The sequence below is a fragment of the Equus quagga genome, chromosome 1 (genome assembly GCF_021613505.1).
Source record: "Equus quagga isolate Etosha38 chromosome 1, UCLA_HA_Equagga_1.0, whole genome shotgun sequence".
NCBI lineage: Eukaryota > Metazoa > Chordata > Mammalia > Perissodactyla > Equidae > Equus > Equus quagga.
Window position 1 is genome coordinate 120,123,652 of NC_060267.1, and position 18,438 is coordinate 120,142,089.

Genomic DNA, 18,438 nt, shown 5'->3' on the forward strand with positions numbered 1-18,438 from the left:
TAAATAGAAGTAAAAATCACTTCCTATGTCACAGTTGACACATTTCAAGTGCTCAACAGCCATGTGTAGCTAGTGGCTACCATACTAAACATCTCAGATATAGAACATTGTTACATTGCAGAAAGTTCCACTGGACAGTGATGGTATAGAACACGCCTCAGGATTGTCCCATTTGGGAGCAAGGAGATTGAGGAATTGATACATCAAGTCCCATCTACCAATGGGGAATTGATACATCAAGTCCCATCTACCAACGTTGACGGTTGCTCTCTTAATTCTCTGGTATATCTGGTGTGCCCTGCATGTGTATGGGACCAAGGAGAGGGTATGGATGGACACCAATAGTCTCTGATATAAGGATAAATAAGATTGTGTCACTCTTTGCTTAACAAACTTTTTTCATGCTTCCTGTTACAATTCTGATAAAACCCAAACTCTTTATCATGCTCTATGTGGCCCCATCATCTGACTCCAAGGTTACTTTCCCAGTCTCATGCCCCTTTGCTCTAATTACTCTGCTTTGACAGCAAACTGAAAGAGACTTTCTCTCCATTTTGCAAACACTTTGAAGTCTTCCTTGGCTAGGGCCTTGGCACGTACAAATCTGTCTACCTGCAACACCCCCACCTCCTCACTCCCACTCCCCCTCGGTTCTCTGTGTGGCTGTTTCCTGCTATCCTCCAGGTCTCAAACTCAATGCCCCCTCTGCCAAGAGTTGTTCTCTGGCTATCCTACCTAAAGCTCATGTTTCTCTCCCGTTATTTATGTTCTTGGCTCCTTTTTTCTTTTATCATGATTTATGATTATTTGTTCACTTTTGTTTTTGTCTGTTTCCCCTAGAATAATGTGAGGTCTGAAATCATCCTCAGTATCTAGTACTGTATCTGAAACACAGTAAACACACCACAGATATTTGGTTATTGAATGAATGAGTGAATGAATGAATGAAAGCCGTCTTTACCAGTGGTGTGGGAGTAAGAGTGGGTGCGAATGGTCTTATCTCTGCAGTAACAAGGTGTGAATTTGCTTGGATACTTAGCCTGAATGACAACAGGGCTCGGTGTGGGGAAAGAGTGGCCTGTTGATGCATAGCTGCTGAAAATTGTCTTACATGCCAGATGGCTCAGGCCATTAGCAATTCAGGTTCTGGATAAACATTCTGGACACCAGCAGAGTGCTTTCTCCAACATGTAATTACCAGCTTGTGTCAATGGCATTGCTCAAGTGTGGGTTATATTGGCATTTTCCAATGGCTTCAAAACATTAGCAGTGGTAACAGCAAATGGGGACTTCTACACAGTGGAGCAAGAGTCTAGTTTTTGAGCTTTCTAGAAAGAGAGTGTGAAATAATATTTTGGCTGTTTTTTCCAAGTTTATTGTTTTGTTTGCCTTGAGTAGTGCTAGCACTGACATAGGGAGCTTCTAGGTGACATGCAGTAGGAGTAATCTATGATGATGATAATAATAATAATAATAACAGCTTGCTTACTGCTTTACATTTATAAAACATTTCCATTTTCTCTATTTCCCTAGTTTTCCCATAACCCTTAAACGTTGTACAGTGATCTCCATTTTATAGACATGGAAACTCAGAGAGACAGATTATAAGCTTTGCTAGGTGGTAAGTGAAGGGAAAGCACTTGACTCTCTGGGAGGCTTCTTTGGCTTATAATTCTAGGGTCCTTTTCAACGTATACAGTGCTTTTAGGCCTGAAATGAAAAAGGGAGAAGAGGACATGTGGCAGTGGTGAGGTGAATGGCAGAGCTAAGAGGGTGAGAAACCTCGAGAGCTTTGCAACCTGGCCATCTTGAGGAGCATCCAGAACAGGGGACAGTCGAGAATTCATGCACATGGGAGGGTGTGTGTGGAACACGGAAGCAGAGAGAGAGGGCTGTTTCGATTGGGCGGCCAGTGTCTAGCATTCTTTTAATTAAATGTACAAGCTTCACAAGTCTTTTAGCACCAGCTGGTGGGATCTGCTGAACTTACACTGCCTCCTTCTGTCTCTAAACTTTGCTGCCGCGTTAGCCTGGTGACCACAAGGTTGGAATCTATGAAAGTTTAATCCATTTTCCGCATTCTAGTACAGTGGCTGTTTTTTGTGAACTTGGTGTGCTCCTAGTCGAGAACAACTGATGTCTATTCTGTACCCATAGAATCCTCAGTGGCAAAAGTAAGACAGGCTACAGATTATAAGCAATGGACTACAAACTAGCTCTATCTCCATCACTTTTTCTACCACCAGAGGAAGTGCGTGAGAATGCAAATCCATGAGAATAAGGTAATTTTAGGCCAGATTTGCAAACTGCTGTCTCATAGACAGAATAGAGTCTTTAGCCATATCTTTTAACAAAAGTTCAATGGGGTATAAATATATAAAATTTGGCGATTTCATATAAACATCTGAGTTTCTGGATCCCCCCCACCCCGACTCCCCATCCCCCCCAAATTGTAAATTGGTCCAGACTGGCTGTCTAATGCTGCATGGCAGCAATAGGCTGGGACCAAATGCTGGCTGCCAGAACCCTGCAGTATGCCAGGTGTCTCCCCTGATCACTGTGTGTTTAGGCAGCAACAGGTGACCCTGAGTAAAACTAACTTGTGTTACCTGGCCAGCTCCTGTAGGCATATATGCCTTTCTGGCCCTGTTTGAGAACTACCCTTGAGCCAACTATAATTCCTCTAAAAATGTATTTGCAGACTTGATGAATAGTAAGGAATCGCTTCCAATCTGCTCCATGACATACAGCCACATAGCCAGGTGTCACGGCCTAGTGGTTGAGAACCACTGTCTTAAGGAATGTCTGGCCTCAGGTTTTCCTCATGGAGTCTACTTTTGGGTTTCAGCCTGTCTAAGCAGGTGAGATAAGCTGGATAAACATTGCCTCGGCTGTAAATATCATCAGTTATGGTTCGGGTCCTGGCTTTCATGTTTGGTGATCAGTTAGTATTATTTTAATAATGTAACTAGCTACCAAAATAAATAAATGAGGGCTTAACATTTTTTGAAAATGAAACAAACTACCTAAATAAATAAAATGAGAGCCTCTTGTGGACCAATGATGTGAGCACACTGCAACATGCACTGATATGCTCCAGGGATCTTTTACAGGGAAATAAAAATTATGGCCTATTCAACACAAAATTTTAAAATCTTCAACAGCAGGGGATTTTTTGAGGGAGGGTGGGTGTACAATTAATGACTTCCTATTTAATTTACTTTGAAATGTGAACATGATTCTATTTTGTCCTTTTTGTACTGTGCCCATGGGTGCTAGGAAATCAGATTTTATCACTGCTGTCACTAGTCCTGAGTCCTCATCTTCTTTAGTATACTTTTTTTTGCTGAGGAAGATTTGCCCTGAGCTAACATCTGTTGCCAGTCTTCCTCTATTTCATATGTGGGTTGCTGCCACAGCATGGCTGCTGACAAGTGGTGTAGGTCCTCGCCCAGGAACCAAACCTGGGCTGTTGAACTTAACCACTAGGCCATGGGACCAGCCCCCTTTAGTACACTTTTCATCTAATTTTCTTATATTTATAATCTAGATGGAGGTGGCTTGAGCCCTAGAATCTGTTAGACACTAAATCTTTTATTCAGAAGGTAGCTCACAAAAAGAGATAAAAAGAGACACACTTCTTTGTCAAGCAAACCCTAATAGACTTGAAATGGGACTGTCAAGCTTAATTAAAAGAGAAACTCGTATTATGCCATGATATTTAACCTTCTAGGAAGGAGTGCATATCTCATGCTGGTCAGGAATGTGTGGATCTCCTCATATAAACAATTTTTATATCCCCCATAAATTATGATAGCAGTGACAATGGCAAGGTGGCATAATATACAGCACTATAAAATCACTATATTGCTTTGTGAAAGTTACACTGGATTTGATCAGAAAAAGACTTTGAATTGTGTGTGGGTGAAAACCTGCTTCATCATGCTATAATGGAAAAAAGCCAAGTAGTAAAACTTCTCAACGTTTGCCAAGTCCATTAATAGATAAATTTAATTACACACAAAAAATCAACAAATAAGCTTTGCTTTACTCAAAAATCTTTGTCTTATGAAATAAGCCATATTTCCCTTTTTATCAAAAGAAGGGCTCGGATGAACCCTTTGTATTTGCTCTAACTATATTTTAACATTTTCATCATACTTGATGCACAAGCTCAAAATCAATATTAGTCATACCCCACTGAGCTCTATATTACCAGAAATATGTGATATAAGTTTTTAAACCATAACTGTTCAGATTCAATAGGCAGATGGTAGCTACTGAATTCCCCAAACTGGTGCAAGTTAAATTTAAACACAAGTTGATGGTTCACACATTTGTGTGAGGGACTTGGATAAATCCAAACTGAATTTGACGACATTTACAAATATTTGCACTGTTTCACTGGATGGTTGCCAGATTCTGATGTGGTCTTTTTTCCCCTTCTCTCTTCTTCCAGATCTTTCCAAGGGAGGCTATTGCATTAAGCAACCAACAGGAAATAAACTCGCAGACTTGGACCTCTATATCAGCTCCTCCATCAACTTACAGGCTCTGATTACAGAATAGGAAAAGCTGTAAGCTCCATATATTGTGAATTATAAGAAGGGTCTGTACGCATGAGGCCACAGAAAAGAGAATGTCCTTTTTTCTTCTCATTGGATTTTCATTCAGGATCAACACTTTTAAAAGAGCGTTCCAGAAAACACTAATCTTATAGACAAGGCCAGAGGGCTAGGAAATTTTGGGCAACATTGATGCTTACAGAGGTTTTTTTTCAATGGAAACAATCACATTTTAGTCAATCTTATTTAAGAATGTTAGGAGATTTTATGTAAAAATCCAAATTTCTGGTACTACTGAAAAATTGAAAATATGAAAATGTAATGAATATATCCTCACATAGAAATCATTTCTTGTAGCTTCCCATTAGGCGGGGAACATGCTCTCCGCTAGTCAAGGAACCACTCAATATGCCTGGATTCTGGAAGCGTTTTACTTGGCTTCCCCTGTTCTAGTCTTTGTTGAAGACATAGTGTCTTTTGGTGTATTGAAGCCTCTGAAAATTCCCTCAGTAAATATTTCTATTTTATTTTGTTTGCAACTTTTTCCCAAGTACATTTGATTATGGAAGTTTTTTCCTCCACATTTTGAGATGTTCTGTTCTAGATAATTCTTTGGGTTTATGATTTCAGCTTTTACTCCAAAGTTTATGGATGAAAGTCATTTTCTAATATATTACTTGGTACATGGATATGGACCATAAATTCAAGAAATTTTGATTTTCTGGTATGAATTTTATGCTACTTTCTGGCAAATATTTGTGAAAGTATTTGGGAAGCCTAGATTTTGCAATGAGGATTCCATTTCCATTTCTAGATGCTTTTATAGGCATTCAAGATGCAGAATCAATCTATCTGGTTACAATGTTGAGATAGGCAATCAAACTTCAAGCTATATTGGTAGAGATGAAAGAGCCTCTGGATTTTACCTAAGGTTTAATTTAACTTAAAGAATTCATACTAAAGGACCCACTGTGCTGCTGACCTGATAACAGGCCCTAACAACATGTACTCCAGAGAAATGGTTTTGGAGAAAAAACAGATACACTTACAGTACGGTAGGGTAAGTGACAGGAATGTGTCGTACTATTATGATATACCAGGTAAACCAGAACTTAAGTAGATATTTCCTTCTTATCAGCATCAGCTGAATAATTCTCAAAAAAAGAATGTGAACAAAAATTTCTTTTTTGGGAGGTGAGCCCCATATGTGACCACTACAGAAGCCCAATAACGGGATTTGACATTTCATCTCACTGTGACTGTGGACACTGCAGTTATAGTAATGAATTTCTGGTTTTGAAAATATTAGGCTTGGGAATACTGGCTGTGATGGCAGCAAAGACCTTGTGGAAAAAATTCTGCCTGACTACGACTCTTTAAGAAGGTTGTTCTCTGAATTTGGCTAAAGCTGATTCAGGAAAAATAAATGACAAATAAAGAGGACAAGTAGGTTTAGAAAGAACTTATTTACCACTTTAATAGGGCTGTCCAACATTTGGTCACATAGATCATTCTGAAACCTAATTGCTTTAATGGTCTTCCTATCTCTCCAGAAGAGATCTAAATACTCTTAGAAAAAGCAAATCAAACATAGAAAGGGTGCCATGATAAGACTTGCTACAGCACTATGTACTTAATGATGCCAGACTTTGGATTTACTCAGAGGACATTTCTGTAGTCTAGGACAGCTATACAAAGCCTTAAGACATTGTATTTACAGAACTTATTAATACAGGGATCCATATTCTACTATAACTCTGCCAGAGTCTTAATAGCATGGTGGAGCAGCTCCCTCAAGAATCTTCGTTTTCTTATCTGTGGAAAAACTAGTGGTTCTAAAAATATTTTCCTGGAAGAGGTTAGAACGGTTATTATATATCAATTGAATATAAAGTATGGTTATGTAAGCCAAGCTTGCATGCTAATATTGCACAGGGTAGAAAGCAATAAACAGGACGATGTGCTTCCTGGAGCCCTCTGGTAGAAACAGAAGGAAGCTCTTGATTCAATATTGTTAGGATGCCTCAGATTCCAGGAGTCCACCTGTAGCTGGCCTTCCAGTGTGACTGCCATGTCGAACTCTCAAAAGGGCACGTCTTCCTTGCCGATAGAAAAAGAAACGACAACAAAACAAAACACCCAAAACTCAAAGAGGTACACCAGCCGCCTCAAACTGTGGTATTGTTCATTTCTTGAAGAGAATATATAATATTTCAAAATATTATATATATATATACATATATTTCAAATGGTACAAAGTAACTATAGATCCAAATTAGAAGATAGTTGATTTGTCTTCGTAATCCCCAAAATTTTCACTGAGAAAACCCTTTTTTAAAATCCACTTTCCATGGTGTTGCCGAAAACTCTGAGTCTTCTCACTGTAGGATACTTCGTGACACGCAGTAAAAGTACTATGATTATCTGGTAACCAGTCAAAGTGCAAATAAGAAATCCATTTGGCTTGTAATGTGTTAGATGTTTTAAATTCTTAAAATGTATTTTCTGCAGAGTTGGTTTTCCTTTACTACTACAACAAATGCTTCCGTTAGGTTCTTGGGTGAATCTGAAACCAAAGAAAGAAAGAAATTTCAGGAAGAAAAGTACAAAATGAAGGCACAAAGAAAAGTGATTAGGCAGAAAATGAGGACAGCTTGAATTTTTAGGCTGCTGCTTCTTTCAAGTGATCTGAAGTCAAAAATGTTAAAGTCTAGAGAGCTGGTTCTCAAGTGGTGATCAAAGCACATTGACAGACCACCATATTTTTATCAATTCATTAAATTAATTTTGCCACAACTAGGAGATAGACTCTTGGAGCAAGATCTAACCAGAACTGGCTTTACAGGCACGTGACCTACGCAGTTGCACAGAGCGCTGCGGTGAAAAGGGCCCTGCATTTCGTTTAATAACCTGCTCTGGCCATTGAAATTATTGGTAATTTTTGAACACAAGACCCCATATTTTCATTTGGCACTGGGCCCTGCAAATTCTGTAGTCAGTCCTGTGTCTGTCTGATGAGAATTTGAACCGAGTAAGTTATTCCATGGCCTTGTCAAGTTGGCCTGTTGTAAGATGTAAATGGGTGTCATAAAGTGAAGTCATTGCCAAGGTTAGACCAGTTTGTTTAGGAACAAGAGGACCTTTGCAAGATGAGGAAGTGTTCCACTCAAACAATTACATAGTGTTCAAGGGCAATCAAGAACATCCTTCTATAACTATTGATGCCATTTAAGCCATTTGAATATGGTCCCAAAGACTCTAATATTCAAAAGGATGTGTGCACAGAGAATCACTGGTTTAGAGCATAAATGACGATTCTGAGTTGAAGGTTCTACTTTAGAATTCCAGGACATAAGGGATTTTTCTTCATCATCTCAATTCTTTACGGTCTTAGAAATTGAGTGTTCTGAGTCCAGAAGTGGAGTCCATTTAAAACTTTCAGGGTTAGGTAGGAACAGTAATAAAAGTTTGCATTCAAAAGTTGCCTGGGCCTGGGGCAGAATGTATGAGAAATCTTCACATTTTCATTTTTTTATTCTCTCCATATAAATAATAGATCCCTCCAAACCTTGATTTCCTATATTTCAGTGGTATTTAGCACCTTCTTTTTTCACTGTCTTCTTTTTCAGCAAAAGGAAGGAGAGAGAGACATTTATAAAACTGACCTGGAATTGCCTTTCTTTTATCTCTAGTGACTCTACCTGCCACCCCGACTCCCACTACCTAACCTTAGGTGCTACCCTCCATGGAAGACCAGGTGCTCTGTCATGTCCACCAGCACATGTCTGAGACCTTAATACACTAACTTTAGATAGTAGAGACTTAAATATATTTATTAGCTAAAGAAATGAATAATTTCACTTGGACCCAGGGAAAACTGTGATAACATAAGTCGGTTTATTCTTCCTTCCGGCAATCTCCAAATCTCTTTCTCTCTCTCTCTTTTAAAGGCATTTCATGCAAAATGGAGTGGAGATCAGGATTGTCAAGGTTCTCAAAACACTTTAGACCTGCATAATTTCGAGTGAAGCTGCTGGTACTTTACCCTTCGGAAATATAAAAACATCAGCAGTGATTAGAGTGGGTGGAGACATGCAAAGTCAAGAGTCGCCATTAGGGCGACGAGGACAAGGAGGGTGTGGACAAATAATTCTGATGGATTTTTGTTGGGCCAGTCACATAAAACACTGATTTGATCAGATGGGTATTGTGGTTAGGTGTACAATCTGAGGTCTGCTAACTTGCCTGTTTAGGAGTGAAACGTCTCTACGTTGGGCACTAACTGTTGATTTTCTCACTAGTCTGAAAGACATGAACATATGGGGTTCCAGGAGATCCAAAGGTGCTTGATACTTCCCCAGGTATTATCCCCGTTATGTTCTGCTATTTTAATCTGCTAATTTTTCTTTCCATGTGACTTTTATTTTCTCTTCATTTCATTCCCTTCCTCTTCCCTCCCCCAAACAAACCAATGTTTGCTTTTCACATGTGAATTATTACAGCATTGTCAAACAGGTTATTTCCTCTTTGGGGAGGTCTGTCTTTCTAAATTAAGCCATTGTTCCTGAAAACACAGGGTACAGATTTGTTCCTGAAAGCATGAGATATAGCCTCTCTAACTTTCAAACTTGTGCTTTTGATATATAAATTTAAAGAAAAGAAATAAACTAATGCGTATCTAAAACCATAGGAAAAAATCTCTAATCAATATTTAGATTGATTAGTCTTGCTACAAACTACCAACAAGGCAATTTAATAAAACAATTGAAGCAATGGTCAAGCATGGACAGGGTTAAAATTTAGCCATAAAACGTCACCCAGATGTGCCAAGCTTCTCCCCAGAAGGGTGTCTGTCATCCTCCAGGTACTCCAGGCTAGGTTTTGGAAAACCTTTCAAGAGTGACTACTTCCTCTCCATAGGGTAGAATTCATTCAGGAAGCTTCTTCTTTGCCTAAGATTTATTCTTCCAAATCTCCTGAAAGTAAAGCCTTTGCCTAATTCTACCAATCTTTCTTTTTTCTGTGTGTGTGTGGTGAGAAAGATTGGCCCTGAGCTAACATCTGTGCCAATCTTCCTTTAGTTTTTGTATGTGGGTTACTGCCACAGCATGGCTGGACGAGTGGTGAAGGTCCATGCCTAGGATCCAGGCCCACAAACCCTAGGCCACCGAAGCAAAGCATGCCAAACTTAACTACTAGGCCACTGGGCCGACCCCTAATTTTATCTATCTTTTCTCCTTCCTTCTGCGGGTTTTATTGTCACCCAGATCCAATTTCCCCAAGGTTTTCCTTTAAATTGTAGCCTGCTACCCTGGCTAGTCCACATTCTGGGGTGTTTGGTTATTTAACTGAAAGAGTGAGTTTCTACTCTCCATCCTCCTTAAAAATGAACATCATAAAAAATTAAATTAGATCACATTTTGAAGCATCTTTTGCTTATCTACGTTTCAAGACCACTGAGAATTTTGTTTGGGGATGATTATTTGCGAAGTAACCCACCTCATCGGAAGGTTTTGAAAAAGAATGATGTCCCAGGAATCTTTCTTACAAATATCTTTATGTTGGAGTTACTTTAAAAAATAACTCTAGGAGGAAACTTTCAGTTGCCATTAACAATTTGGGTATGTTTCTTCAGTTTCTTTTTTTTTTTTCCTGAGAGCAGCCTCCTCAAATAAATCTTACACATAAGAACAAAAGAGATGATTTTCTATACTTTTCCTTTTCCTTTGATAAGAAGTTGAAGAATTTTTTGCCCTAAAAATTGCCTCTTAGATAAGAACAGAATAGTAAAAACATATGATTCATAATTGAAGTACATTTGTGAATTAAACTCTTTTAAAAGTTAAATTGCTAAAGTCAATATTTGAGGTGTATAGGCATATTTGTACTCTGATGGGGAAAAAGACACAGGGCATACTAGAAAAACCAATATAAAATCTACTTTCAGGGCACATGATCTAAGGACTTGTATTGGCACGCCATTTATACAGAATGAAAAGCTCCTGTGTATATTATCTGGACTTAATTGGTGCCTTTTGTATTTAAAAGTGCTTATTTCATTGTAAATTTCTTGTTATGGAAGGGGGAAGAAAATGTAAGTCAGCAGTGGTGTCTGAGCCATCTCAAGGTTTAAAAGGATAGCTTTTTCTAGTGTCTTCTTTTTCCTTCTCTAAAGACAGACTTGAGAATTCTTAGATGACTGATGCGCCGCTCACATGGCGGTAGAGCAGTCTCTTATTTCCTTGCTTGAAATGGATGCACACATCAGAACAGGTACATCCTCTGCTTTCAAACCAAGTACAAGGGCAATTTATTTCTCTTGTACACTCAACTGTCTGGGTTGCATTCAGCCCACCCAGGGCAGTGGCAAACACAGTGTGCTCCAGCCTCTATTACCGTGATCAGATTCCGCACCGTACTTCTGTGGTGCCAGAAAATGTCTAGGATGTGTTTACAACATGCCTGATGGTTTTAAAACATACTGTACAGAGGCCAAATAAAAGAGTTACATAGGTCACAAAAAAGTAGCCTTAGCAATTTCTGTGTGTTTTTTGTTTGTTTGTTTATATTCTATCATCCAGAGTCTCCTTGTTGGTACACATATTTAAATCCTGAAATAATTTCACTTGCATTATTGTTCTCTACTGAGTTTCAGGTCCGGAGGCAACAGGAGAGCAAGGCTAACCTTTAATAAAGGGTAATTAGTTATCTTTTGGAATAGGGATGGAGATTTGGCAGAAAATATATCAGCAACATGTTTAAAACAACAGTGATTGGATTCCAATCATAATAGCCAGAATGCAGAGTAGCTTAAAACTAACTTAGGAGGGCATCTTCAGATTATTTGGTAAAATCATTTGCAGGCAAAACGTAACCAAAAGAGAAACATGAAATCTACACTCCACCAGCTAATTAAGATGGTTTCTGGGGGTAAGTGGCATGAATGAGGCTCATTTTTGAAAACTCTCTTCTGTAGGCAGTTCATTGAAGTGAAATATGGTGATCCACGCTGAACTTCTCAGGTGCATGCAAATGCATGTTGACAAGCTAGGATGGTCCGGGAATCCCTCCTGGCTGCAAGCCAAGGAGGAGGTATGGCCATTTACTGGTTAACGTGGTCAATAGAGGCAACTATATTTGACACACAAAGAGTCTCCCTTATTTTATGTATAAAAAAATGTTTTGTAGGGTCTTATGTTTTCTGCATCACAAACCTTCAAGAACCAATTTTATTTTTTGAAAAGATAATGCTGAGAAGAAAGATCAAATTAAGACTCGTAACACAGGGGTTGAAATCAGAGGATACCCTTTTAAATTTGAGTCATGCTTTTGGAAGACCACAAATTCAACATATTGGGATTTGTAACTGGTGGAGCTTGCTTTAAAAAATACCCCATGCATTAAAATACATACACACATAACAGGGCTGATATTCACATGGCACATATGACCACACTGTTTTTAAACTATTGACATCCTTTTGTACTAGTGAATAAACAGTGTCTTAAGTGCCCTGAGCAAACCTCCCTCCCCTCCCCCATAGGACTCCCAGACTTCCTATCGTCCAGTATCTATAAGGTCAATGGCTGACCGAGCTGGGCCTCTATCACCTGCTCCAACATCATGACACCAGTTCTGATGGGTTGGGTAGCCTCACCATAAAACGTGGTTATATATTTTGAAGACAACTCCTGATTTAACCACAGAAATCAAGGAAGGATTATTCACATCACAAAAACCTTTCACTTCCCTAAGAGATAATCAAAGAATTCCTATAAAGAAACTTTAGAAAATGGCTATACTTAAATGCAGACCTTTTCAGCAAACTACCTGGACGAATTAGATAACACCCTTATTTTATTATCTATTCTGAGTACCATAGATGTTGGATGAATTATCTGAATAATTACCTCACTGCTCCTCTTCCCTTTGGCAACCTAGCTTTGCTTATGAGTCAGTAACAGAAACACTAAACTTCTCAGCATGGAAAAGTCAAGTTCAATCTCTAACTTCTTGTTGATAGATGGACTCTGATCTGAATGGTTAAGAATGGCTTCTGTCAGGGGAAAGGCCTCCTTCTGTCCTGTTCAGAGCTTCTCTGGGTGCTGTTTGTACAACACAAAGGCAAATAGTAGTTTGTAACATGCACGAGACATTTGAAATAGATGAAATAAAACTTACTCTTGTGGTCTTAATTTTATTGCCTGTTGCGCACATCCATCCGGAATTATCAGGGAGTGTCTTACATTCTTCTCCCTCTAGACAGGGCTCCATCTCACACCACCATTTCCCAATCACTATGGAGGCTGTACAAAAACAGGAAACAAGTGTGTTTGTAATTTGTCCAAGCAACCTGGGCCCTGGTGCTGTGTCCCTCTGCAGATGTTAATGTTCTTCGAAGCACACTAGGTCCTCTCTAACCTTCCATGACTGCCTAGGAACACTCTATTACGAAGAATAAGATTTTAGTTTATAAATCTTACAATGCAGATATAATTATGATGTCTGGTTTCATCAAGCCACATTTCGTCCAAAATCTCCTTGCACGATGAAAACATATGGAATGAGGAGACTTACTTTTTGGAGGAAACTTGTGTGTTGCTACTTTGTGTAGATCAAGGATCTTGTACTATTTCTTTTCAATGAAGGGGACAAAAGTGCTAAATGTCCTTGACAATGACTGAGCTTTACTTTTCAGAGGCCAGTTTATCCACCCAGCATTAGGGTTTATCCCCCAGCCTAGGACCTTTGAGAATTTCAAAGGCCAACCAGAAGAAAAAATGAATTGACCAAAAGTAGAACAGAAAACCTGCAAAATAAAAGCCAAGAGTAATGATAAATGAAACTATTTGTTTTCAGTCAAAAGGATGTTTGATATGAGCTGTGGTTGTCTTTTAATGTGTTTGATATGATGTGTGTGGAACTTTCAAAAGCTGAGCCTCTGACAGAACAGCCCTACTTGTTAGGGTGACAGCAGCGATGACCACAACAGGAAGCTGGCAACGAATTTAGTGGACGCACTTACAGTACGCCTTTTTTGGAAAATGAGATTTTATAAAACTAGTGACTAGATTCATTCAATGCAAATCAAGAAACTCCACACCCTCTTTAATGCCCCGAGTGAAAAATTATTTCTGTATGAGCATCAGTCATTTCTGAAGCTCCTCAAGGCATTAGTTTTTCACAGATCCGCCTGGGCTTTTCCATTCAAAATCCTCGAAATGTCTACCAGTATTTCTTTTGGAAAACTTTCTGGTTGGCTGTTTTTACCCTGGACTGGAACTCAAGGTTTTTAGATACTTATCTCTCAACCCCTCACATCCCAAAGATGAGTCCCCACCATGATGTTTAATTCTCACAATGACAAAGAAGCCAGATGACATCTGTTACCCTCACAGAGGATTCCTATTAAAATGGAATGGAGTAGACACTGCAGGTAAGCAGGAACACAGTAAAATTCTCTATCCATTCACTGTTCACAAGAGGCATTAGATTCATAACTTAAAAGTAGAATGGTTTAAACATCTAGACATCTATCTGCACTCAGGTTTTCCTCATTCTACACTTTTCTTTCTTCAGTTTTTCCCTCTTTCCACTTTGAGTAAAAATTACTATGCAGGATTATGTATGCAAAATCATACCTACTCTATTATATGGTCAATTTAAGGACTTTTTCAATGGTAATTTTGCCTACTTTTGATTTATACCTTGTAAGTGGACCAGACCAAACCACATAAAATGCAACTCTATTGGACCAGACCAAACCACGTAAAATGCAACTCTATTGGATATGGCAAGCAAATATAGGAAGTAGAATTTTGCAAGGTCACACGTTGCTTAAATGACGGGGCTATGTTCTGACAAATGCACTGTTAGGTGATTTCATCATTGTGCAAACATCATAGAGTGTACTTATACAAACCTAGATGGCATAGCCTACTACGTATCCAGGTAATATGGTACTAATCTTAAGGAGCCACCACCATAAGTGTGGTCCGTTGATGACTGAAACATCGTTATGCGGTGCATGACTGTACGTAGTTCTATCCATGTGCAAGACAAAGTGATATTTTGGCAAAACAAAGAACAGTAACAGAAGACACAAATTCTCCCCAGGGTACAAAATGATTATGAGAGTTTTTTTTTTAATAGCAGGACTCTGCATCAGGATCCAGAATAGAGGAAAATTGTAGTCATGGGTTTTTACCAGCAAATAGAAGAAGCACATATTTTGGCAGCAAGAAAAACATATGTAGTGTTGAAAGGCAACAAAAGTACGTCCGGACTTCCCGTGGATGTGCTTGGGGACATGGTTGGAGGTCCAGCACCTGACTCTGCTGCCCTGGGGGAGGCTCTGGGGCCCTGCACCTCCCCAGCAGGGAAAGTCTCTGCTCACCATTAGCAGGGAGGCCCTTCCCAGAATCCAGAACAAAGGGAAGCTCCCGGTGGGCAGATTCCCTGGCACTGCACCAGACTGCCAGCTGCTGCTGGGCCCACAGTCTCCGGCACACAGGTGGGTACAGGGGGTGCCTGGACCTCCCGTGGACGTACTTGGGGACTGGGTGGAGCTCCAACACCCAGCTCTGCAGCCCGGGGGGATGCTCCAGGGTCCCGCACCCCCCAGCAGGGAGGGCCTCTGCTCGCCATTGGCAGGGAGGCCCCGCCCAGAATTTGGAACACCAGGAAGCTCCCTAGAGCAGAATTCCCCACAAGGCAGCAGCTTACAATCCACCACCAGGCCCACGGACTCTGGCCGTGTCCCAGATGAGGCAAGGGGCTCCCAGAGATCTTGTGAGAGTGGAGTGGGGCAGAGTGGAGCTCCGGTGAAATGGCTACGTAGCCCAGGGGGGAACTCCAGGTTCCTACAGCAGCCTCAGGGCACAAATCCACGCCATCAAGCAGTATGAAAAAATATATTAAATCTCCAGAACAGAAGCAAAGTGATAAGCACCCAGAAAACAATCCCAAAGACAATGAAATCTATAACCTAAATGACGACGATTTCAAAACGGCCGTTATTAAAAAACTCAACGCGTTAAAAGAGAATTCAGATAGACAACTCAATGAGTTCAGGAGCTACGTCACAAAAGAGCTTGACACTATAAAGAAGAACCAATGAGAAATACTGGAGATGAAGAATACAATGGAGGAGATTAAGAAAAATCTGGACTCACTGAACAGTAGGGTCGATAATATGGAGGACAGAATTAGCAATTTGGAGGATAGGAATATAGAAATGATGCAGACAGAAGAGGAGAGAGAACTAAGACTAAAAAGAAATGAAGAAACTCTCCGAGAATTATCTAACTCAATTAGGAGATGCAACATAAGGATTATAGGTATACCAGAGGGAGAAGAGAAGGAGAAGGGGGCAGAAGGCCTGTTCAAAGAAATAATAGCTGAGAACTTTCCAAACTTGGGAAGGGAGATGGAACTTCATGTGACAGAAGCCAATAGATCTCCAAAATTTATTAACGCAAGAAGACCAACCCCAAGGCATATAGTGGTGAAACTAGCAAAAGTCAATGACAAAGAGAAAATACTAAGGGCAGTCAGGCAGAAGAAAATAACTTACAAAGGAAACCCCATAAGGCTATCAGCAGATTTCTCAGGAGAGACCTTACAGGCTAGAAGAGATTGGAATGAAATATTCAAAACTCGGAAGGACAAAAACCTGCAGCCAAGAATACTCTACCCAGAGAAAATATCCTTCAAATATGATGGAGAAATAAAAACTTTCCCGGATAAACAAAAGTTAAGGGATTTCATCGCCACAAAACCTGCTCTTCAAGAAATGCTCAGGAAGAACCTCATTCCTGAAAAATCAAAAAAAGGAAAGGGGTTACAAAATCCAGAACAAAGGAGATAAGCAGAAGGACAATAACACAAAGTAACAGCTCTCCATCAGGACAAAATGCAAAAGAACCAGAAAACAAGTGATAAAATGGCAACAGTAGGCCCCCATGTTTCAATAATCACTCTAAACGTGAATGGATTGAACTCTCCAATCAAAAGGCACAGAGTGGCAGGATGGATCAAAGAACAAGATCCAACAATATGCTGCCTCCAGGAAACACACCTCAGCCCCAAAGACAAACACAGACTCAAAGTGAAGGGATGGAAGACAATACTCCAAGCTAATAATGAACAAAAGAAAGCAGGTGTTGCCATACTTATATCAGACCAAGTAGACTTCAAAGCAAAACAGATAAAGAAAGACAGAGGGGCAGTATATAATGATAAAAGGGACACTCCACCAAGATGACATAACACTTATAAATATATATGCACCTGACACAGGAGCACCAAAATTCGTAAAGAAACTATTAACAAAACTAAAAGGAGACATCAACAGCAATACAATAATAGTAGGGGACCTCAACACCCCATTAACACCAATGGACAGATCATCCAGACAGAAAATCAACAAGGAAATTATAGAAATAAATGAAAAATTAGATCAGATGGACCTAATAGATATATATAGGACACTTCATCCAAAAACAGCAGGTTACACATTCTTCTCAAGTGTGCATGGAACATTCTCAAGGATAGACCATATCCTGGGAAACAAAGCAAGCATCAACAAGTTCAAGAGGGTTGAAATAATATAGAGCATCTTTTCGGATCATAATGCTATGAAACTAGAAATCAACTACAAAAATAAAGCTGGGAAAGGGGCAAAAATGTGGAGACTAAACAACATGCTACTGAACAAAAAATGGATTATTGAAGAAATTAAAGAACAAATCAAATATTATATGGAGACAAATGAAAATGAAAACCACCATACCAACTTATTTGAGCCACAGCAAAGGCAGTCCTAAGAGGGAAATTCATTGCAATACAGGCTCACCTCAATAAGCAAGAAAAATCTTGAATAAACAACCTCAAATGACACCTAACAAAATTAGAAAAATAAGAACAAACAAAGCCCAAAGTCAGTAGAAGGAGGGAAATAATAAAAATTAGAGCAGAAATAAACGATATTGAAACAAAAAAGACAGTAGAAAGGATCAATGAAATGAACAGTTGGTTCTTCGAAAAAATTAACAAAATCGATAAGCCCTTAGCCAGACTAAGAAAAAAAGAGAAAAGTCTCAAATAAATAAAATTAGAAATGAGAGAGGAGAAATCACAACAGATACTGAAGAAATACAAAGGATCATTTAAGAGAATACTATGAAAAACTATATGCCAAAATATTGAACAACCTAGAAGAAGTGATAAATTCTTAGACTCATACAACCTCCCCAAACTGAATCAGGAAGAAATAGAGAATCTGAATAGACCAATCACAAGTAAAGAAATAGAAACAGTAACCAAAAACCTCCCCAAAAATAATAGTCCAGGACCAGACAGCTTCTCTGGAGAATTCTACCAAACATTCAAAGAAGATTTAATACCTATCCTTCTCAAACTATTCCAGAAAATAGAGGAAAATGGAGCACTCCCTAATACATTCTATGAAGCCAACATCACCCTGATCCCCAAACCTGACAAGGACAACACAAAGAAGGAAAACTACAGGCCAATATCACTGATGAACATAGATGCAAAAATCCTCAACAAAATTTTGGCAAATCGAATACAGCAATATATCAAAAAGATTATACACCATGATCAAGTGGGATTTATACCAGGGACACAGGGATGGTTCAACATTTGCAAGTCAATCAACGTGATTTACTACATTAACAAAATGAGAAACAAAAAACACATGATCATCTCAATAGATGCAGAGAAAGCATTTGACAAGATGCAACATCCATTTATGATAAAAACCCTCAATAAAATAGGTATAGAAGGAAAGTACCTCAACATAATAAAGGCCATATACGACAAACCCACAGCCAACATCATACTCAACGGA

General features: G+C 39.3%; 1 protein-coding gene across 1 annotated transcript in view; it reads right to left on the reverse strand.

Annotated features, from left to right (window-relative positions):
- Positions 1 to 6,205: 6,205 nt before the first annotated feature.
- Positions 6,206 to 18,438, reverse strand: part of TAFA1 (TAFA chemokine like family member 1) — a 463,888-nt gene continuing 451,655 nt past the window's right edge. Inside the window, exons 3-4 of the mRNA XM_046644146.1 lie at positions 12,747 to 12,871; positions 6,206 to 7,131 (exon numbers count right to left, since the gene is read on the reverse strand). Of these exons, the coding sequence (XP_046500102.1) occupies positions 7,114 to 7,131; positions 12,747 to 12,871 (143 nt within the window). The 3' untranslated portion in view covers positions 6,206 to 7,113. The remainder of the gene's footprint in view (positions 7,132 to 12,746; positions 12,872 to 18,438) is intronic.